General features: G+C 48.5%; 1 protein-coding gene across 1 annotated transcript in view; it reads left to right on the top strand.

Annotated features, from left to right (window-relative positions):
- The window catches only part of IPPK (inositol-pentakisphosphate 2-kinase), a 58,615-nt gene that overhangs the window by 16,136 nt on the left and 18,821 nt on the right, over positions 1-23,658 (top strand). The window contains exons 5-11 of the mRNA XM_066257462.1: positions 1,635-1,756; positions 3,080-3,169; positions 11,613-11,671; positions 12,299-12,371; positions 15,515-15,794; positions 17,411-17,561; positions 18,269-18,371. Of these exons, the coding sequence (XP_066113559.1) occupies positions 1,635-1,756; positions 3,080-3,169; positions 11,613-11,671; positions 12,299-12,371; positions 15,515-15,794; positions 17,411-17,561; positions 18,269-18,371 (878 nt within the window). The remainder of the gene's footprint in view (positions 1-1,634; positions 1,757-3,079; positions 3,170-11,612; positions 11,672-12,298; positions 12,372-15,514; positions 15,795-17,410; positions 17,562-18,268; positions 18,372-23,658) is intronic.

Below are 23,658 nucleotides of genomic sequence, written 5' to 3'. Positions count from 1 at the left end.
GCTGTGAGGGCTGTGTTACTGAGGATGGTGGACAGGCCTCCTCCTAGAGCCCAGTCAGGCCGCGAGCTGTGTAGTCAGCTGCGCAGTCCTTCCCTTATCTGATAAGGAAATGAAAGCGAACCAGGCACCGTGTCTGGAACCCCTGGTGGGGGGCCCCTGAGGAACAGGGCTCTGTGTGGGAATGGCTGATGAGGGCAGGGCGGGCGGAGCCACGTTACATCCAGGATTGTGCCTGGCTGCTCCCTCATCTAGACAAAGACAGACGGAGACGTGGTCTAGGGCTCTGCCCTGCTGCAGCACTGCTCAGTACAAGTGTTTTATTTTATAATTATAAGTTAAATGTAAACTACTCAACAATAACAAGAACTGTTCCCCATTGTCACAATGACACAAAATTGGCTTTGTTGTGTGAAAGGAAGAAAGCCAGCTTCACCTGGGGTCTGGAAGCCAGGCGTCTCCTGTGACCATGCACAGTGTGGCTTCCAGCAACCAGTGCTAAGGCAGTAGCGGTGCTGGTGTATTCTGAAGGGACTAGCAAGGGGAAGGCAGAGGCTGCTGCCTCCCTCCTCTCTGAGTCCCTGGGTTAAGGGGCTCATGGAATTGGGGCACAGTCCCCAAAACTTCCTTTACTTCTTTTTTTATTTAAAAATTTTTTTCCACTGATTTGAAAGAGAGAGAGGAAGGGAGGGGGAAAGAATAGAGAGAGAGAGGGGGGGGGGGCATCAACTCATTGTTCCACTTAGGGTGCACTCATTAGTTGTTTCTTGTGTGTGCTCTGACTGGGGATTGAACCTGTGACGTTGTTGTGCCAAAGGTAATGCTCTATTACACTTAGCCACCCAGCCAGGGCCAACCACCTTCACTTCTGATGACAATTGAACATGTGGTCAGATCCTGACCAACCCCAGGATCTGACAACGTGCTAGAAGGACCCATCGAACTCACTGTTATCCTCACAGTTACCGCTTATCACAGCTAAGGGACGTAGATTAAGACCAGCTGAGCCCTAGCCGGATGACTCGGTTGGTTAGACTCTAGCATCACCCTGATATACAATGTTTGCCGGTTTGATTCCCAATCAGAGCACATACAGGAGCAGATCAATGTTTTTCTTTCCTCTGCCCCCATTCTCTCCCTTCCTCTCTAAAACCAGTTAATAAAATAAATAAGTAAATAAAAATAAAAAGACAGCTGATTGAAGAGGCACTGGGGGCATTTCCAGGGAAGCGAGCAGGAGCTTCTCTGTGTCCGTTCCCGCCGGAGCCGGGTGGATCGCGCTCCTTCCTCCAGCAGCCCTGTGTGCCGCACAGAGCGGTGCTGAGCATGGAGGCTGCCTGAGCCCTGGTGTCGGGGCTTTTCTGGGATTGTAGACACAGCTGACTAGCTACCCTCAATCTCCAGCTTCCTGGAGGTCAAGCTGATACCGTGAGACCCGCACCCCCACTGGATCGCAGTGTCACAGTCGTGACTCACAGGCCCCAGGGTATTTCTCAGGCGGGTTGCCCAAGGCTCAGAGGCCACGGTCAGCCCTTAGGCCGGGCTGACGTTTCCTCCACAGGAATGTGCGCAGTTACCATGGGTCCATCCTGTCTCCTGTGCTGATCCTGAGGTACTTTCCTTGCTCTGTTTTCTAGAATCTCGCTGTGACAAGGACCTGGACACTCTCAGTGGTTACGCTCTGTGCCTTCCCAATTTAGCAAGACTTCAGACCTACCATTTTGCTGAGCACCGGCCAATTCTGTGTGTAGAGATCAAGGTGAAGTTTTGTCGAGGGGAAAATGGTGTGGGGAGAGGGGAAGGTTGGGTTCAGGTTGTAAATCCCTAGTACCTGCCAAGAGCACCTTCCCACAGAGGCTCCTGGTGTCCTCCCACTGGGCCCCATAGCCCCTCCTCAGGGACCCCCAAGTCCTGGAGACTCAGCTTGCTTCCTCTTCCTTTCGTGCGTGCCACCTGCACTTCCCTGTTCTGGGTTCCCCACCAGCCAGACCTGAGGGACATGACTCCTCAGGACCCAGATTTAGGCCTGTTCCCAGGTGCCACATTGGGGAGCCTGCCATGGACAGTCCTGCCATGTTCTATCCTTGTTTTCTTTGGAAGGTGACCTTCTTCGCTGCCATGCCCCCTTGGCCATGGACACTACATGCACGCTGTTTTTCAGGAGGTCAGCTTGCGGGTTGCCCTTTAAACTGGGTCGCGCTCCATTTCTTTGCTTCTGTCCTGCTTAGGACAGACCTGCCCAGAGGCACAGAAACCTGTGTGACTCTCAAGGTCCTAGTTTGTCCTGACCAAGAGTCCCGAGGGGGTGCGACAAAGGGTACCATTCACCCAGCGAGGGACATGACTGCTGGATAAGGGCCAGGTCCCCAGCTTCAGCTCCTCTGCCCAGTGTCCAGGGTGGCTGCCAGTCTTCCTCAGGATGCTTCCAGATGTCCCCGGGCCATTGCTTGTCTCCTTTGTCCAGATGTCTGTGGTGGTGATTTCTGGGTCACACCCTTGCTCTGAGCACTCACGCCTCCTGTGCTAAGTAGGGACTACTGAACTGCTTCCCCACCAGAGTGTGAATGTCTTGGGCACGACACAAGGCAGAGGTTCTTCTGGGCCCCAGTGCTGAGCGCAGGTCTTACGGATTGTACGTGGCCAGAAACCATGGCTCTTAAAAGGCAACTGGGGTTCCAGGTGTTTTGGGAACCTAGCAACCTTCCCATTCACGAGTTCTTGTCTGGAACGAGAGGCCTGCTTCTCGTAGCTGGGAGTGGGGCGAGTCTGCTCTCCCACAGTCTCCAGTCTTGTTCTGTCTCAGAAACACAAAGTGACTCCTTTGTACCTTTCAGTCCAACAACTGAGGAGCCAGTGTCTCCCAGTGAAAGTTCCAACTCTAGCAGCAAGGAGAGGTTTAGACAACACCACAGTGCCACAAGGGAAGCGTTGGTTCCCGCCTGGGGCTGGAGAAAAGCAGCTTGGGCTATGTTCCTACCTGACACTTGCTGCTGCTCCTGTGTTGCCTTGTAGTTAGTTGTATGTCTGCCTAAAGGAATGTGATTTCTCCCTAAGCAGTTTTTCTTCTTTCTTTATTTTGCAGCCAAAATGTGGATTTATTCCTTTCTCCAGTGACGTTACGCACGAGCTGAAGCATAAGGTGTGCCGTTACTGCATGCACCAGCACCTGAAGGTGAGCAGGGCCGCCTGGCGGGTCCTCCCTGCAGAGCAGCATGGAGGGTGGTGGGGCTTGAGCTGGGACCACCCGGGGTCCTCAGAAGGGTGAAAGTAAAAGATATTTATTGTATTCTTGTTATTTCACAAGTACTTCGTTTTCATCTTTTTTGGTTTTAAATTGAGATAAAATTTGCTTATCCTAAGATTCACCCTTTTAAAGTGTATTAGTGAGTATATTTTAGTAGATTCACAAGTTGTGCATCTATCACCACTCTCTAATTCCAGAACATTCTCACTGCTTCAAACAAGTTCTGTCCCCAGGAGCAGTCATTCTCCAGCCTCTTGTCCTGCCAGCGCCTGTCCACCACCTGTCTATCTGGCATTGCCTGTTCTGGATGTTTCTTGTAAATGAAGTCACACAATATGTGGCCTTTTGTGACTATCTTCTTTCACTTGATATTTTCACTAACAATACTGAGGGTCATCCATATTGTAGCCGTATTAGCACTTCATTCTTTAATGGCTGACTGACATCCCATCATATGGGATGTCATCTATTCATATACTGACTGAACCTGTGGATTGTTCCCACTTTTTGGTGTTTGTGAATAATGTTTCTTTGAACATGTGCATACATGTTTAAATCCCTATTTTCCTTTCTTTTGGGCAGATTCCTTAGACTAGAATTACTGGGTCTCTGGGAACTTCTGTGTTTAACTTTTTGAGAAAACGTTGAGTGCTTTCCCCAGCTGTTGCACTATTTTGTAGTCCCACCAGCAATGTATGAGTGTTCTAATTTCTCCATATCCTGGCCACCCCTTGTTATCTCTGTTTGTGGTTACAGCCATGTGAGTGAGGAGTGGTATCTCATTGTGGTTTTCACTTGCATTTCTCTAACAGTGATATTAAGCATTTTTCCATGTGCTTATTGTGCCATTTAAATATCTTCTTTGGAGAATTGTCTATTCAAGTTCTTTGCCCATTTTGAATTGGGTTGTTTTATGTGTTCTTTATATATTCTTATATTAATCTCTTACCAGATATTTGATTTGCAGATATTTTTTCCTCTTCTGTCAGTTGCCTTTCACTCTGTTGCTAGTGTCCTTTGATGCACCGTTTTTAATTTTTAGGAAGTCCAGTTTGTCTACTTTTTCTTTTATTGCCTCTGCTTTTGGTGTCATATCTAAAGAAATCATTACCTAATCCAAGGTCAGTGAAGCTTTTCTCCTATATTTTCTTCTAAGAGTCTTATAGTTTTAGCTCTTGTGTTTAAGTCTTTGATCCATTTTGAGTTAATTTTGTACATGGTGTTAGGTAAGGGTCCCACTTCATTCTTTTGCATGTAGAGATCCAGTTGTCCTTTCTTCAGTGAATGGACTTGGCACTCTTATCAGAGATCTTCTGGCTATATATATGGTGGATTATTTCTGGGCTCTGTATTCTGTTTTATTGGTCTTTATGCCAATATCACACTTTCTTGATTACTATATGTCAATGTCAAGCAGATGAGTTATATTTTGCTCACTCTGTTAAAGATGGCCGCCTCTCTCACACGGTGATGCTCTCACATGATAACAGCTAATTGCCCTTCTGGCTTGGGAAGGGGCTTGTTTATGCTAATGTGTGCTGGAGGAGAGGGTTGTCCCACCAAAAAGTTTTAAAAGGAGGAGCTAAGAGGCCATTTGGAGGAAAGTGATCATGGTCTTGTAGAGAGGAAGAGCCCATGGTGTAGCAGGGCAGGGAGGCCACGAGGAGGAGGCAGCCAAAATGGTGGAATGGTGAGGTCAAGCCTTTGATTCTAGGAAAACTCGGATGAGTCAGTGGCTTTGGGAGCCTTGAATGGAAAGGGAAGTGTTTTCCGCTGTGTGTTTTTACTCACTTGCCAAGTATGAGTTTCCGCTGTGTGTTTTTACTCACTTGCCAAGTATGAGTCTAGAATAAAGGAAAATGGACCACCAGTTTTCGGCTCAGTTGTTTCTCAATAACCTGTCCAAATTAAATGCGAACCTGCACGGGCCAGGTGCCTTTGATGGTGGCCGCAGCCACTGGCTTTACACTATAGTTTTGTAGCAAGTTTTGAAATCAGAAGTGTTCCCTGGTTTGTTCTTTTTTTTTTCGAGATTGTTTAGGCTATTTGGGGCCCTTTACAATTACATATGAATTTGAGGATAGGATTTGTCATTTTTGCAAAACATGACTTGAAATTTTGGCAGAAAATGCAGGAATCTATAAATCACTGTGGGTAGTTTTGCCATCTTAACAACATTGAGTCTTATGAGCCAAGTGTTTTGTAGTTTTCACTGTTCAAGTCTTTCACCACTTTGACTGTTTATTTCTAGATATTTTATTCTTTTGTAATATTGGAAATGTGATTATAAATGGAATTACTTCCTTAATTTTTTTTTGGAGTGTTCATTGCTGATATGTGGGAACACAACTAACTTTTGTCTGTTAATCTTGTACCCTGCAACCTTGCTGAATAGGAGCTTTGTTGTAGAGTCTTTGGAATTTTCTATGTATGGGATCACGTCCTTCGTGATTAGAGGTTTATTTCCTCCTTTCTAATTTAGATGCTTTTAGCTTCTCGATTTCCTCAAAGAAGTCAGCAGATTCTGATAGGGATTCTGTTGAATTGCAGGTTAGTTTGGGAGGTATTGCTCTCTTAACAGTATTAATAGTCTGTGAACCACAGGATGTTTTTCCATGTATTTAGGTCTTTAATTTCTTTGATGTTTTATAGTTTTCAGAGTATAAGTCTTATACTTCTTTTGTTAAGTTTATTTCTAAGTATTATTTGTTTTGAATGCTATTGTACATGGACTTTTATTTCATTTTCAGGTTGTTTGTTTCATAGAACTACAATTTATTTTTTAAATTTATGTATTTTTGGTTGCAGTGAAATACACATAACATAAAATTTAGCACCTTAACCATCCCTGGCAGTAAGTACATTTACAATGTAGTGCAACCATCACCATCACCTGTCTCCAGAACTTTTATCATCTGACAGAACTGAAGCGCTGTCTCAAAGAAACAGCCTCTTCTTTTCTTTCCTCAGCCGTGGGAGCCACCATTGTAGTTTTTATCTCTATGAATTTGGCTACTGTGATACCTCATATATGTGGCTCAAGCAGTATTGGCCTTCTGTGATGGACTTGTTTTCACTAAGCATGATGTTGTCGAGGTTCATCCATCCTGTAGCCTGTGTCAGGATTCCCTTCCTTTTGAAGGCTGAGAAACCCATTGAGCTTGGGTGGCTTCTATCTTTTAGCGGTTGTATCGAATGCTACTATGAATACGAGTATACAAGTAGCTCTTTGAGACCCTGCTTTCAGTTTTTCCTGAGTCTGTGCCCAGGGTAGAACTGCTGGATTGCATGGTGACTCTGTCATTATGTGGAGCCACCACTCTGCGCATAGCCGCTGCACCAGGTCCCGTTCCCACCCCAGCACACGAGCGCTCCCCATGTCCTCACCGAGACTTGTTTTCTGTTTCTGATAGTAGCCTCCTGATGAGTGTGAAGTGAGAAATGCTGTTGGGTTTTGCATATTGCTATTTTTAAGGAAAAGAAGCTTATTTCTTAGGCACCCACTGCCCGTCCATCCTGTGCCCCCCCCCCATCCTGGTGCAGGCACTTTCACAGTGGAGGCATGTCCCCTCTTACAGTGGTGGTGCCTAGTGACAGGTGTGACGTTAACAGCTCTTTTTCGACAGTAGCCAGCTGCTAAAGTTCTGACGGAGGTCAGGGAACACAGTGAGGTTGGGTCTCGGGTATCATCTGAAAAAATGGAGATAAATGCCAACTGTAGAAACGTCTCCTTGAGGTCAGCTTCTGCCTCGGCTCTTCTGAGGCATTTCTGCTGTCTCCTTGCCCGGGAGCAGGTACTGGTCCAGTGCTCCAAAAGCCAGGGCTGGGGTGGGCTTCCTTCTATGTGGCTCATTTACACTTAAGACCCAGTCAATCACAAAGAAATTCTGTCTTCATCATCATTGACCCGACAGCCTTATCTTGTATAATATTCAGTGTTCAGTGGAAAAATAAAAACAGTTCCAGGTATTCTAAGCAGAAAAGTTTAATATGGAAAGGAGGTGTTTACGGATTCATTAGAAAGCTGGAGGAGGGAGCCATAGGTTGTTCTCCCAGAATTGGAACATCAGAGCGCTGACCCCCCATGGTAGCTGCGGCCTTCTCTGTGGAGAAGGTGGTGGGGACGCAGGGAAGACCACCCTGAGTGCTCTGGATTCTCTCTCTGGGGCCACAGAAGTAAAGGTTGGGCCCTGGGACAGCTGAAGAAAAACCGTGCACAGAGCGAGTGCCTACTCTGCTGCACACCGATCTTTTATCTCGTCACCCTTCATGAACCTGTGCTCTGGGTTTTCTTAATGGTTCTTAGGATTTTCTGCATATGTGATCTGATCACTTGCAAATAGAGATCGTTCTAGTTCTTTTTTTCCAACCTGGATACTGTTTATTTTTATCTTCCCTAATTGCGGGCTTATGAGGAGTTTTCCTCTTTCTATTACAGTAGCATGGAAATCTTGTATGTCTGGGATAAACCCCCCTTGGTTGTAGGTGGATAATCCCTTTAATATTTTATTTCCCCTTGTATAAAACAACCTCATGTATTGCACCTTAATTTTGGGGCCCGAAATTTGGAAAATAATGTATTACATAAAGTTATTGAACTCAAGTTTTATTCATCATAAAATTCATACAACTCCTCATCACTGTCAAAACTCCCATTCATTAGCTTGTCCTCATCTGTGTCTGATGATAACTCACTGTCTTCAACAATGAGCGCAAAAACAAGCGCGAAAAAGCGAGGAAATGCAAGTAAAAAAGTCTACCACTGTATGAGACGCACCCAGTTTTTAGATCCCAAATTTTCTGGAAAACGTTGCGTCTTATACATGGGAAAATATGGTATGTTGCTGAATTTGTTTTGTTAGTATTTTGTTTAAGATTTTTTTCTTTTTTTTTTTTTTTTTTTTACAGAGACAGAGCGAGAGTCAGAGAGGGAGAGATAGATACAGACAGGAACACAGAGAGATGAGAAGAATCAATCATCAGTTTTTCATTGTGGCACTTTAGTTGTTCATTGATTGCTTTCTCATATGTGCCTTGACCCTGGGGGGCTACAGCAGACCTTGGATCCAACCAAGCTGGTGAGCTTTGCTCAAACTAGATGAGCCCACGCTAAAGCTGGTGACCTCCGGGTCTTGAACCTGGGTCCTCCACATCCCAGTCCGACGCTCTATCCACTGCGCCACCGCCCGGTCAGGCATAAGATTTTTTTCTTAAGGTATATTGATCAATAGAAGGTATATTGATCAATAGTTTTAAGAAATGTTTTCTAATAATGTTGTTGTGTGGTTTTGATACGGTGGTAGTAACTGGCTTCATAGAATGAGGCAGGGAGTACTTCCTTCTCTCCGCTCTTCAGGTTTTTGGAAGAGTTTGAGTATAGGTGTTGATTCTTCCTTAAACATTTGGTAGAATTCACTAGTGAAGCAGTCTGGTCCTGAGATTTCCTTTGTTGGTAGGTTTTGATTATGGATTTAGTCTCTTATTATTGATCTTTGACAGTTTTTTATGATGGATCTAGTGTGCTTCTGTTGGATTTTATCCTCTGCCTACTCAGATCTGTTGTTCAACATGACTTTCTCATCTTTGTACTTTTCAAGTACAGAATTTCTATATATTTGGTTCCTTTTTATAAATTCTGTCTCTATTGATATTCTGTTTGTTAAGACATTGTCTTCCTTGTTTCTTTCAGGTCTTTGTCCTTGATTTCCTTTAGCACTAAGCATATGAAAGTATTTAATTGCCTGGCTGGTGGTGGCGCAGTGGATAGAGTGTCAACCTGAGACCCAGGTTCAAAACCCCAGGTTGCCAGCTTAAGCATGGGCTCATCCCGCTTGAACACAGGGTTGCCAGCTTGAACATCAGGGCTGCTGGTTCATGGGATCCCATGGGTGCTGGCTTGAGCCCAAAGGTCTCTGGTTTGAAGCCCAAGGTCTCTGGCTTAGCTGGAGCCCCCCAGTCAAGGCACGTATGTGAAGCAATCAATGAACAACTACACTGACAGAACTACAAGTTGATGTTTCTCATCTCTACCTTCCTGTGTATCTGTCTCTATTTCTCTCTCAAAAAAAATAAAGCTAAAGTCTTTTCTTTTTTAAGATTTTATTTATTGATTTTACAGAGAGAGCAGGGGGGCGCGACTGAGAAGTTTCAGCTAAGACTATAGCTGCTTCACTTTAATTGTTCATTGGTTGCTTGCTGTGCCTTAACCAGTCAAGCCCAGGGTTTCGAACCAGCCACTTCGGTGTTCCAGGTCGATGTTTTATCCACTGTACTGCCACAGGTCAGGCAATTTAAAGTCTTTGTGTAGTAAGTCCAATGTCTGAACTTCCTCAGGGGCAGCCTGTTGATTGCTTTTTTCCCTGAAAGTATGGATCATCTTTTCTTGTTTCTTTGCATGTCTTGTAATGGTTTGCTGAAAATGGGCATTTTTTAGTAATATAATGTAGCCGCTCTCTACAACCTCTCTATGATTTATTATTGCTGCTTATTGTAATTATTTTTTTAGTGACTTTCAGTGCTAATTTTGAGAAGTCTATGTTATTGTTGCACGTAGCTTCTGAAGTCTTTGCTCAGCTAGCTTAGTGGGCAGCTAATGGCTTGAAGGGGTTTTCCTAAATGCCTGGCATCAACAAGTGTCTCAGTCATTGGCCAGAGGTTGCGTGTGGAAGCCTGCAGCCGCCCTCAGCAGGAGAGTGCCAGCTGCCTGCGCCTTCCCTCCCACGGAGTGCCGGGTCTGTGGGAGATGAGGGCCTCTTTAGGTCTCTAGAGCCTGTGTGTAGCCTTCTCTGTGCCCATGGTATGCCAGAGCTTATCAAAGCCCTGTGTACCTCTCATTCCTCAGTTTCATCTTTTTAGCTTTAGCCTATTGTTTGCCACAGTTGTTACCCACCATCTCAGGTAGCCATGAATTTGGGACGGTGGCTTCTGAGTAGTTTTCTTAAATGTCCCTGGGAAACAATGCCGCTCTGTACCTGGTGAGCTCTGAGACAGGTCAGTGCCGACAGGACACCGAGCGTGACCAGATACTGAGCCTTCTCCAGGAAGGAGGCCGTGCAGCAGCTCCTGCCCTGCTCTGCCCACCTGGAGGGGGCCAGGCTCTGTCTTCACCGTGATCGGGCTGCTGGTTCTCATGGTTCCCCTGGAACTGGGGGTAAGAATAGAGCATTAAAAGTGCCACAACGCTCACTGTTCTTACTTAGATTTGGCTGTATTTCATGAATAAATGTTCCTCAGATTGTTGCAAGACTTTGGTTAATTTCAGAATTATGAAAATTTTCATTGATTCTGACAGTTTTTGCCAGTTTTCTCAGAGAGACTTTCCATATGGTGAGACTTTTCCAGAGGTGCTTACTACCTTTGCTGACTCAGCACCTGCTCCTGTAACTGTTGAAGTGTGGACTGGTGTGATTAGGTCACCTCCTTCCTAAGTAACTCCTGTTGTCAGTTTGTACATTCTTCCAGACTTCCTCCTGTGCCATCAACATAAACATGTTGTCCAGGGGAAACGAGGAGATGCCCATCTCTGCGCGTAGTCTAATGTATGTTCGCGTGTGCATATGCACACATATCTAAATCAAATACGGAATCCTCTCCCGTGATTTTTCTGCTGATTGCTTTTTCCACTTAAATAATCTTTGAGGATTGTTTGTTTTATATCCTTTAAGTTCTTTTCTTTGCATATTTGGACACACACACATATATATATTTTAGCAAAAGTGACATCACATGCTTTGTTTTGCAAGTTGCTTTTTGACTTGAATAAATCTTGGTGCTTTTTAGTTCCACCTCTCTCTGTTTGTGGCTGCATATCATTTATTCATTGCTTCCTTCTACATGAGCCCTGCTGCATCCTGGGCCCAGGGCACACGTGCTGGGGTGGACCTGGTGGTTTCTAGGTCTTGCTGTCACAGTGAGGCAGCAGTGAGCATCCTTGACCCTGTCTTTCCTTGTAGATTTGCCACATCAGAGGACACCCAGCTTTTAATGGAAACTAGCAAGTTGACATTCAAAAGATTGTGCCAATTTTTCTTCTCACTGACAGTATGAAATTACTTACTAGCCGTACCCTACCTTTCCTGGGTATTATAATTTGTTTATCTGATTACCAAAGTTTAGCTTTGTCACTGTAAAAAGGTGCTTGCTGCTGCTTCCTCACTCATGTGGAGGGTTGGCCGGCATACGTGAGGCTCTAAGAGGAGGGCCACGGGTTCTGGGAGGAGTCCATTCCTCCACTCCAACTAATGATGTGCCCCTGAAGCTGGTGACATCTGTGGGGACCTCTGTCATCTTAGCCCCTTTGATTTTTCTGTGCTAAAGTTAGCCCTGTGCTGTTGCAGACCAATCACTGACACACGTGGTGGTTTCTTAACAGGTGGCAACTGGGAAGTGGAAGCAGATAAGTAGATACTGTCCCCTCGATCTCTACTCAGGGTAAGAGAGCACGCCTGCTTTGTCTCTAGTGCCGTTCTCCCTGGATGGGGGGGCGCTCTGTGAGGGGGTCAGCGAGGGGCACCCTGTGAGGGGGGTCAGTGAGGGGCGCCCTGTGAGGGGGGTCAGCGAGGGGCGCCCTGTGAGGGGGTCAGCGAGGGGCGCCCTGTGAGGGGAGTCAGTGAGGGGCGCTCTGTGAGGGGGTCAGCGAGGGGCGCTCTGTGACGGGGTCAGCATGGGGCGCCCTGTGAGGGGGGCCAGTGAGGGCGCTCTGTAGGGCTACTGGCCTGTGTGTAGCCAGGGCCTGGGCAGAACTCAGGTTTTGCCTGGGGTCAGGGTTGCCTTTATTTTAGTCCTGCAAGTTACCTGTGGGAGCCCGCAGCTGGGAGTCCACAGCTGGGAACATGTTGCCATGAGGACAGGGCTGAGAGCAGGATGGGGATTAGGGGTCCTGCAGGGTGCCTCTGTAGGGAGGGGCTGGGAGAGGGGACAGCGCAGCTCCTTGACCTGGAAAGTGTGGAGACCTGGAGCAGGTGTGCCTGGGTGTGTCCCCTGAGCCACGTGTCCTCACCACAGGCAGGTGAATGTGAAGACTGCTTCTAATTTACCAATGATCCTTTCCCCTTTTAGAAATAAACAGAGAATGTACTTTGCTTTGAAAAGCTTGTTGCAGGAGGCACAGAACAACTTAAAGATATTTAAGGTAAGAGTTGCTTCTCTATCGTGGCCCTTTTAGGATGGAGCCCACAGGTGTCTGGACTGGGCTGGGTGAACTCATGGTATGCTGGTCCCTGTGACCATGTGGATGGGGACAGTGAGCTGGCTCTGCCTTGGCAGGGTCCTTTGGATCCTTTCCCCAGCCTCACTCCATTAGCGTGGCATCCTGGGATTCCTCTGGTATGTGATGGCAACTCCCTGACCACCCTTGACACCCAGACCCTGACTCTGGGTCTTGGATGAGGCTGGTCCTGCTGCCGCTCGGGCATCCTCTGTGCACCTCTGGCCGGTGGCTGACGAGGCAGGAGGCACTGGGGCGGCCCCGCCTCGAGGGCAGCCTCGCCTGTGCGTTTGCTCTGGACTGACTGAGGGAGCCTGTAATTCGAGGACCTCTGTCAGTTAGCTCTGTCCTGGCCAGGCAGTGAGCTCATTCACCACCTGGCACAGGCTTCTTTGGCTCTCTCCTTGTGACTTACAGCTGGCACCCTGACCTGGGCTCACGGGCGCCCTGCGGTCACCTGGCTGGTGCTGGCAGGAGTCGGGCATCAGAGTGGGTGCAGGAGAGAGAGCAGGGCTGGCCCCGATCTGGGCGAGAGCTAGCTGGACCTGTGTTGGAAGTGTGTCTCCTGGGGTCCCTTTGCCATCTCCTTTCTCTTTGCCTCTGACTATCCCCAGTACTGGTTGTGCTCTAGCTGAGTGTGACACATGTGAGAGTTGGTGACAGGGTCTAGGCTTGCAGGCACAGGTCTGTGTAGGGAAGCAGGGCTGTTGGATCTGGACAGTGTGTATCCTCCGCACCCTGCTTTGTGTGGATGGTCCTTGGCAGGGGGCAGGAAGGGGCCTATTCTTGACTCGATTTCCCCCATTTGACTCAGAAGTCTGGCTGCAGTGACATGACTTTGCCCCGTCTGCCTCCCCTTCCTACATCTAGAAAAGGAGGACATGTTCAAATCAATTTATATTTATAGTTCTTATGAAGACTTCAGGGATTTTATGTTTATATTTGAAAGATAAATTTTCTTTCATCTGAGGATTTATTTGGAACCTGTCATAAGGCTGGCGTTTTGTCTCAAGGGAACCCCTTTCTGACCCACCCTGGGCTGGCCTGCCAGGCCCACTTAGCAGAGTGGTAGGTCTGGCTCGGCCCACAGGTAGACGGCTGTGCCCTGGGCCTGGAGTCTGGGTCTGAGAACTGGCTGCCTGTTGCTTCTGTTGAAATCAGTAGTTTCAAAAGAGAAGGAGTAAGAGAAGAGAAACAGTGGCTTTTGCACACAGGCCCTGGAACCGTGCAGCGCGTGCTCAATAGTAGCACGCATGCTCCTGCCTTCCACTGCAGCACATGCCAGCTGTGGAGGACGGTCCTGTGTCATGGGCACAGCCACCATCACACTGTCTGTGTGCGGTTCATAGACTCCATGGCTGTGGCCTGTCCACCCCAATACTGGTCACTTGTGAAACTTGCGGGGGGACACATGGGGTAATGATGGAGCCCACGTTGATGGCTGTCCCCCAGATGCCACAGGAGGTTCTTGAACAGCTGTATTTGTGCACGTAAAACTCTCCTCTGTCCGGATTGCAGTCACTGAAGAGAAGAGGCATTCCTCTTCCAGGGGTCACTCAGCCATGCGTGGGCTGTGCAGAGGGGCTAGCGTCACGGTGGGCCAAGGCTGCCACTCTGCACTGGACCTCGGGCGGCGTGCCGGCCCCACCTCCTGGCTGCAGCCCGTGGTTCCTGGTTTCAGCGCAGCACATGCTCTCTGCCTGCTTTCCCCTGGGCACCACTGCCTCCCTTTGCTCGGCACACCGTCCTCCCACTCTGAGGCCCTTCAAGGGTCAGTGTCTTTTGTTGGTTTTCCTGGTCCTGTGGCCACAGGTGGCCTTATTGTGTCCCCATCACCCTGGGCATCCACACCATGAGCTCTGACAGTGCTGATGGGCGGCTTCCAAGAGAGGTGGCGTGCTGCTGAACCTCAGGGCCTTGCTGAGGGCGTGAGGCCTGTCTGTGCTTCTCGCTGGTTGACTTGACTCCCGTAGGCCACCTAGGGGCAGACCGTCATCCTCAAGGATGCTGCCTACTGCTGCATCGCACCCACTTGTCACCTCAGTTTCTGTGGCCAGGAATTGAGGAGCAGTGTGGCTGACTTTGGCTCAGGTCTTTGAGCTATGTCACACCTGAAAACTCGGCTAGGGCCATATCTGTTCCCAAGACGGCGCCCATGGCCCAGCCTGGGCAGGAGGCCTTTGTGCCTGCCTAGGGGGCTTTGTGGGGCTGCTCAGCACGCTGCTGTGAGTTGAGAAGAGCCACCAAGGTGGAGGCCATGGCCTCTTTTACAACTTAACCTTGCTGAGGGGTGCCGTTAAACAGTCCAAACCTCCGCAGTGTGGAGCAGGCGGCAGGGTATGAAGATCAAAGGATAGGGACATGGGGGACCATCCTGCAGCCTGCTGATTCACCATCTCACAGACGAGGGAACTAGGGGCAAGGGGTTTCGCCATTCCCCTGGGGTGGCTGCTGCTCAGAGTCCTCTTAGGGGCTTTCCCGCCGGACACCACAGACCTCGGTAAGAGTCACGGGATTGGCCCCACTGGGTGTCCTCGCTGGCAGTGCTGGAGACACTGGTGCCACAGGTTTCTTTGCTGGACCTGGCTTTAGAAGGCAGGATGGCTTCAAAGACAGAGGTTTTCACATAAGCGATGCTGGCGGCGTCACCTACCCAGCGGGAGCTGGCCCAGCCTTGCACGGGACAGCAGTGCTCGGGAAACTGGCCCTCTGCTGTTGTCTTCACTGGCCCAGGAGTTTCCCTGCTCAGGGTCTGACCGACGCTGTGCCTCTCAGGAGCCTGTGTCAGCCTCTGAAGTGATGGGCTGCGATGTCTGGTCGAGGGTATTTCAGATCAGGACTCTTGTCTTCATATTTTTAGAACTTTGCTTCTTTTATGTCTTCCAGTGGGATTTGCCTCTCAGCCAATGACAGGGTCCATTGGGCTTCCCCATAGGGTCGCAGTGTGCAGGGATGGGGTGGGGGGCACATGTAGATGTTAGGTCCCTTTGCCTGTCCAGAGGCTGGGGACCACAGTGCTTTCCTAGCTGGCTGTTGGAAACAGCGCCCTGTTCTTTTCCTTCCTGAAGAATGGGGAGCTGATTTATGGCTGCAAGGACGCCCGCAGCCCCGTGGCCGACTGGAGTGAGCTCGCGTACCATCTAAAACCATTCTTCTTCCCATCCAACGGCCTAGCCAGTGGGCCCCACTGCACAAGGGCCATCATCCGGGAGTTGGTGCGCGTCATCACGAGGGTGCTACTCAGTGGCTCGGACAAGGGCCAGGCTGGTGCCCTGAGGCTAGGGCCAGGGTCTCAGGGCCCACGAGTCTGTGAAGCCAGCCCTTTCAGCAAGAGTCTGCGTCACCAAGGTAGGCTGGGAGGGTGGGCGGGCAGAGCCTGGGGCACAGCTTGCTGGAGTCCTGCCTGGCCTTATGGAGCTTCTGCAGGAGCCACCTGGGCTCCCACAGGGGTCCCCAAGCCATTCTCCCAGCCCTAGGTGGGGAGCCTCTCTTACCTTTGACCTGGGTTTGTAAATTGCAGCACCATTCTGTGCTGTGGAGTTTCCCCAAAACATCACCCCACGTGTCTGTGTCCTCTGGTTTGCTGAGAAATTTCTCCACATCATCCTAGCTTGTCCTCTTTGCAAACTTGGGGGTAGGTTTCTGTGGCCCCTTTCCCTTTCCCTTTTCTTTCCTTTCCCTTTCCTTTCCTTTCCTTTCCTTTTCTTTCCTCCTCCCCTTCCCCTTCCTTTCCCCTTCCCCTTCCTTTCCCCTTCCCCTTCCCCTTCCTTTCCCCTTCTCCTTCCCTTCCCCTTCCTTTTCCCTTCTCCTTCCCTTCCCCTTCCTTTCCCCTTCCCTTCCCTTCCCCTTCCTTTCCCCTTCCCTTCCCCTCCCTTTCCCCTTCCCCTTCCTTTCCCCTTCCCCTTTCCTTCTCCTTCCCCTTCCCCTTCCCTTCCCCTTCCTTTCCCCTTCTCCTTCCTTTCCCCTTCCCCTTCCCTTCCCCTTCCCCTTCCTTTCCCCTTCCCCTTCCTTTCCCTTTCCCCTTCCCCTTCTCCTTACTTTCCCCTTCCCCTTTCCTTTCTCTTCCTCCCTCCCTCCCTGCCTTCCTCTATTTTATTGATGAGAGAGAGAGAGAGACAGGAACATTGACCTGTTCCTGTATATGCCCTGGCCAGGAATCGAATTGGCAACCTCTGTGCTTCAGGATGATGCTCTAACCAACTGAGCTCTCCAGCCAGGACTCCTTGGCCTGTTTCTTACATATGGCAGATAGAGTGAGGCACAGGACTGGGAGTTCTACACTGCAGGCCCGTCAGGGTGGGGATGGCCCCAGCAGGCAGCAGTTTGCAGATAGGTGTGAACATAGGCATACAGGATTGGGGTTCTGGGTGCCTCCTACTGGAGGACCTGTTCCTTACAGACTCCCCAGTAGCCAGCTGTGACTGGTGGCATCTGGGCTTCCAAGTGGCTAGTTTGGATTAGAGTACATGGGCTACGCATTGCCCCTTGTCACCTGCTAGCAGGTCCACAACATGCTCGTGTTGTGGTGTGAGGGGCCACAGCCAGGAACTGAGTTTGGGGGCCAACTAGGAAGCCAGACTCTCCAGCTGTCATGCTGAGAGCCCTGTGGTCTGTCAGAGCCCTCTGATGACAGCCGTAGGGGGTGACAAAAGAAGGTACAGCCCTGCCTCTGTGAGTGGGCTGTGAACCTGGGCTCCACAGACATGTTCTCATAGATTGGAGACATTACCACAGTCGATTAAAATTTTGTGCCTTGTCTTATCCAAACCATGGGTCACCTCTCCAAGCTTAGCTCTGTCTGGTGTGACGGAATTGTCAGGTGCTGGAAGGGCAGAAGCACCAAGATGGTGAAGGCACCTGCCCTTTCTGCCTGGTCCCCAGCGGCTCCAAGAGGGAGGGTGCTGCCGTGCCCGCTGCCTCCCCAGCCGTGGCAGTAAATCTCGTTTCCCTGATGTTCTCGGTAGGAAAGAGCAGCCTGGAGCGCGCAGGGTTACCGAAGGGCTGTCTTCTGTACAAAACCCTTCAGGTGCAGATGTTGGACCTGCTGGACATCGAAGGCCTCTACCCACTGTACCGACGGGTCGAGCGGTACCTGGAGGAGTTTCCTGAGCAGAGGTGTGTCTTGGGCATGTGCCGCCCTGTCTCTGCTGGGCCCACGTGGGGCCCCTCGAGCGAGCAGCCATGATGGTGAGGTTAGGCTGAGGGGCAGGGCTGCTCCAGGGGGAGGACAGACAGGCCTCCCAGGAGGAGGGCCCTCCTGCACTCCTCCCTCCTTCCCTGCAGGTGCCGCCCACCTGGGCTTCCCTGCTGTGTGAAGGACCAGGGTCCCTGCACATCAGTGGTCACTGGTGCATTTCTGGAAAAGAAAGCACATCCTGTGACTGCAAGTCCACGCCAGGCAGCTGTGTCGAGGCCGGGTGGGGCCTGCAGGGGGCAGTGCTGCTCCACAGCCGGCAGCTTCTGTCTGTGCAGCGCTGTGTCTCTGGCTTTCCTGTGCAACTGAGTTGGTCCCCTTGCCCTCCTGATGTGGGTCCGCACCTGTGGTGTGTGGCAGGTCCGGGACCCCTTCTCACTGTCCCTTCACTAGGGTCTCTGACCCAGATGCCATTTGTTGTAAACAAAACACATTCAGCCTCAGCTCCCGGGTTCTGATGTTGCAAGTTCTCTTTAAAGCTCGGGTGCTTCAGGACCGACCAAGTTGTGGCCCTGCTGAGAGGAGTTCCCTCCGATGTGGTTTGAAACCAGTGTGAGCTGTGCAGTTGTTAGCAGTTTCAGAAGCAGTTCCCTGTCAGCTTTGTTATCTTTCTTGTGTCCTCCTCCAGAAAAGCACTGCAAATAGATGGGCCTTATGATGAAGCCTTTTACCAGAAGCTACTCGATCTCTCCACGGAGGATGATGGGACGGTGGCTTTCGCGCTGACAAAGGTGGGCAGACCTCTCCAGAGACACAGTGTGCTCCTCGGGCTGTCTGCACTGCTGTGGGCTCCCCAAGAAATGTTTCCCAGTGCCTGCCCCTGGTGCTTACAGTAGAAAAACAGGATTAGAAAAAGTGTTCAAGTTCCCCAGACTGAGGGTCCGGGGGAGGACCACTGGGCCCAGGCCTCTCTGCACCCCCACGCTGGGGTCCAGGGCCTGTGGCCACCCCTTTGTGCTTCCTTCTGAGCAGCCTTTGAACTGGCTGGCAGCAGCCATACCTCTGGTGGCCCTCACTGGGGCGTGGACCCCTCCCCTGTGGCCCATCGGGGGGCTTCCTTTCCCCAGAACTCGGGCCAAAGTTCAGCCTCAGAGACTCTTAGGGAAGAGGCCTGGTCCTGTTCTTTCTGGTTCTGTCAAATCAGGGAATTCAGAGGCTCCATGGAATTGGAGAGAGAAAAAAATTATTATCTTTTACTGAGTGCTAACTGCAGTGGAGCATTTTCACCCACGGTGAGCGTGGCAGCAAGCACTGTGTGGTGTGACGGTGAGCGTGGCAGCAAGCACTGTGTGGTGTGACGGTGAGCGTGGCAGCAAGCACTGTGTGGTGTGACGGTGAGCGTGGCAGCAGGCACTGTGTGGTGTGACGGTGAGCGTGGCAGCAAGCACTGTGTGGTGTGACGGGACCCTGCCTGTGCGTGAGACATCAGACCTGCCACTTCACACTGCGGTCACAGGTCTCACGAGAGCTGTGTGGTCATCACTTCTGGGGTTTGGTTGTGTAGTTCTGTGGAACACATTTGCTTTAGAAAATTGTGGTGTCTGATACAGGCACCTTCTGCTTTTTATTTTCTGCATTTAAAAATGTTATTCTGAGAGGGATTCACTGGGCTGCCAATGGTGTTTCTAGGTGCTGCTTAGTTAAGGAATCTTTGTCTCGTGGGAGTGAGGTGACAGAAGGCAAGAACAAATGAGGGACCTCCTTCTCTGTGCACCTGGGCGGCTTCCCTGGGTCTGACAGTGTGTCTGTGGTTCCCACTGGGAAAAGGACCCTCAGTGTTGTCCCAGGCTGAGGGGTCCCTCCTGGAGACAGAGCCCTCTGCAAGGTGCAGAGAGACCCACCACAGGGTCTCCACATCAGAATGAGGGACAGAGCCTGCCCAGTGATGCCTGGAACTTGGGTACATTGATTTTGGAATTCAATAACAGCATTGCTTCTTTTTTCAAGAGAGGAAACATAGGATATCTTTCTTTTATATACATTTCTATATTTTTCAAAATTCCTACTAAATAAGTGTGGATTACTCTTTAATATTATTTCAGTTTTTTAAGCTCATATGTAAACGAATCTGTTTCCTTTTTTCTAAAGGAAAATAATCTTGTCGTAATGGAGTCAAGCGGTCATTACATGACTGAGAAGGGCTAACATAGTCCATTGGGAGAGCGCTGAATGCTGATGCACAGAAACTGGGTGACTCGTGCACTGCGGGGGGTGGAAAGGGGCAGCTGCCACTCCAGGAGACAGTGTGGTGGCATCACGCTGAACTGAACGTGCCGGTCACCTGTTCCCCTCTGGGCACTTCTTACAGAGCATGGAATACATGCTCACCCAGAACTTTGTCAGTCTCATGTGTAGCAGCTAAAAGCTGGACACACCAGGTGTCGGCAGGTGGCCACCACAGGTAACACACACTGCACTGCTGAGCAGTGGAAGGGACGGACTCTGGAGGCACAAGTCACAAAGGGCACACACTGGTTCTGCTTAGATGACACTTCTGAAATAACAGATGTTGCTGTGGGTTGCAGAGGAGGTAGAAGGAAGGTGGGTGTGATGATAAAAGATCGATGTGAGGATCCTCGCAGTGATGGGACTGCTCTGTACCTGACTGGTGTGGCTGCACGTCTGATACAATACACGCACACTCACACACACAGGGCACTTGTAAAACTTTGGAGATTGGAATAAAACCATGGAGTGTATCAGTGGCACATTCGTGGCTGTGATACTGTGTCATAGTTCTGCAAGACGTCCCCTTGCGGAGGGCTGAGTAAAGGGCATTCAGGATCTCTGCTTGATTTCTAAGAGAGCCTGTGAGCCTACAGTTATCTCTAAGCAAACAATATACTGAAAAGGTTCAAGCCATGAGTATATTGTCTAAAATATGGCCATGTTCTTGCCCAAGCAATAGAACCCATGGCTAATAGTATGTCAGATGTCTTTTCAGAACTTCATACATACTCTCTCACTCCCTCACTCACTCCACTCCTTGGCCACAAACTGTTAAAGTTCTTTCTCAAAGGCTGTTTGTCTAATGTACCTTTGATGAATCAAGAGAGGAGGGGATATTCTTTATTTTCCAGCCCAGGACCCTGCGGCTCAAGTGACTCCTGCTGTCTGTTGTGTGGTCTTCTGTAGCAGGCCAGCAGGCTTTTCCTGTAACAGTGCTTTAGCCCTTGCAGGCCCTCTGCTCCCTGTTGCAGGTCCCCTGCTCTGACGCGGTAGCTTGGAACAGCCGTGCACAAACATCACTGAGCATAGCTGTGTTCCAGTGAGACTATGTTTACAAAGCAGGTGGCGGCTGGGTTTGACCCCAGCCCAGAGTTTGCTGACCTCTGTTCACTTCTGCTTGTTAGTTTTTATAGTCATTTTTTTCTTTATTAGTTTGGGAGTTACACATTGTTTTTATTATTTTAATGGTTACGTGTCCAATTTGACAATGCATATTTAAAATCTAAAGTTAATTAATAACCCGTTCTCTTCCCCACCATGTGTGCAGTTACTGTCTGCGAATCTCTGTTTCCTCTTTTCTAAAGTCACAATTTACAGTATCATTTTATACAGATGCTTGTGTAGATCTATCGTGTTTGGTTGTCTTTATCCAACATTCTTGCATCTCAGATCTTTCCTCTTTTTCCTTTTTTCCTCTAACAGCTTTATTGAGGTATAATTTACATACCATACAATTTACCTGCTTAAGTGTACAATTCAGTGGTTTTTACTAGATTCACAGATCTGTGCATTTTCATCAACTCCAAGAGAACTCTCCTGTTTAGCTGTCACCTCTCTCCTTCCCGCTCCTCACGCCCAGCCCTGAGTAACCACTAATCTGCCTTCTGTCTGTCTGCCTGTTCCAGATAACTGCAGATAGATGGTATCGTTCAATTTGTGGTCCTTTGTGACTAGTTTCTTTCACTTAGCATAATGTTTTCGAGCTTAACCTGCATTGTAGCATATATCAGTACTTTATGGCTGAATAATATTCCATTGTATAGATATACAAAATATACATGTTGTTATTTGTTCATGAGTTGGTGGCCACTGAGTTGTTTCCACTTTTTCGCTACTGTGAATAATGCTATAAATATTTGTGTACAAGTTTTTGTGTGGACATGTTTTTACTTTCCTTGGGCATATTCATAGGAGTGGAATTGCTAGGTCAAATGGTACTGTACTTTCCCACGAGCACTGTAGGATAGTTCCCATTTTCTCGTGTCTTTGGCAGTACTTATTCTCTGTCCTTCTGATTTTAGCTACCCTTATTGTGAAGTGGTAGCTCATTGTGGTTTTGATTTACTTTTCCCTGATGACTTAGAGCATTTTTTCCTGTGCTCGCTGCCGATTTGTGTATATCCTTTTGAGAAATCTTTTCAGATCCATTGCCCGCTTTTTTAAAATTAAATTTATTGGAGGACATTGGTCAATAAATTTATATGGATTTTGGGGTGCATCAATCCATTATACATCATCTGTACACTGCACCGTGTGTCTACCACCCCAAGTCGTCTCCTTCCATCACCATTTGTCCCCCCATACCCTCTTCTACCTCCCCACACCCTTCTCCCTTTATCAGACTTTTTTCCTTTGCTTAATTCCTTCACCTTTTTCAGCCGGCTTCCAAACCCACTTCCTCTCTGACAGCTGTCAGTCTGTTCTCTGTTTTTATGAGTCTGTTTCTGTTTCATTTGCTAGTTTATTTTGTTCAGAAGATTCCACACATAAGTGAAATCATATGGTACTTGTCTTTCTCTGGCTTATTTTACTTAGCATACTGCTCTCCAGGTCCCTCCATGCTGTTGCAAAGGGTAAGGTCTCCTTCTTTTTTTAGCTGAGTAGGTGTATAAATGTACCACAACTTTTATGTCTACTTATCTGTTTATGGGGACTTGGGTAGTTTCCAAATCTTGGCTATTGTAAATGACGCTGCAGTCAACGTAGGGGCGCATGTATTCTTTCTAATTAAGCTTTGGGTTCGTTTGGGTAAATTTCTAGAAGAGGAATTGCTGTGTCATAAGGGCCTACTTTTGAATTGTGTTGTCTTGCTGTTGAATTGTAAGAATCCTGTATTTTGTAGATACTAGGTCCTTATCAGATACATGATTTGTACATATTTTTTCCCAGCCTGTCACTTATATTTTCACTTCTTTAATAATGTTCTTTGATACAAAAATGTTTTTAATTTTGATGAGGTCCAGTTTATTTATTTTTATCTTTTAGTTGTTCATACTTTTGGTTGTCATACCTAAGAAGCCATTGCTAAATTCATGGTCATGATTTTTTCCCTGTTCTAACTAACAGTTTTATACTTTTAATTCTTACATTTAATTCTTTAATCCTTTTCTTTTTTCTTTATTTTTAGTGAGAGAGACAGGAAGGGAAGAGAGATAAGAAGCTTCAACTTTGCTAGTTGTGTCACTTAGTGGTTCACTGATTGCTTCTCCTATGCACCTTGACTAGGGGGCTCCAGCCAAGCCAGTGAGCCCATGCTCAAATCCACAATCTTGGGCTTCAAGCAAGTGACCATGAGATCATGTCGATGATCCCATGTTCAAGCTGGCATCTGTGCTCAAGCCGGTGACCTTGGGGTTTTGAACCTGGGACCTCAGTGTCCCAGGTTGACGATCTCTGTCCACTGTGCCACCACTGGTCAGGCTTTAAACCATTTTGAGTTAATTTTTGTATATGATTTTAGGTAAAGATTCAACATTATTCTTTGCATGTGGATATACCGTTGTCCCTGCATCATTTGTTGAAGAGATTACAACATTCCCCATGTATAAGACGCACCCACCCCTTTTCGAAAAATTTGGAGTCTAAAAATTGGGTGCGTCTTATACAGTGGTTGTGCATTTCAAGTGCCATAGATGGAACTGAGGACGAGGCAGTATTTGAAGACAGTTAATTGTCATCAGACACAGATGAGGACAAGCTAATGGATAGGAGTTTTGACAGTGATGAGGAGTTGTATGAATTTTATGATGAATAAAACTTGAGTTCAATAACTTTATGTAATATATTTTC

The sequence above is a fragment of the Saccopteryx bilineata genome, chromosome 2, assembly GCF_036850765.1.
Source record: "Saccopteryx bilineata isolate mSacBil1 chromosome 2, mSacBil1_pri_phased_curated, whole genome shotgun sequence".
Classification (NCBI taxonomy): Eukaryota; Metazoa; Chordata; class Mammalia; order Chiroptera; family Emballonuridae; genus Saccopteryx; species Saccopteryx bilineata.
This window is presented reverse-complemented; position numbering and strand designations above follow the sequence as displayed.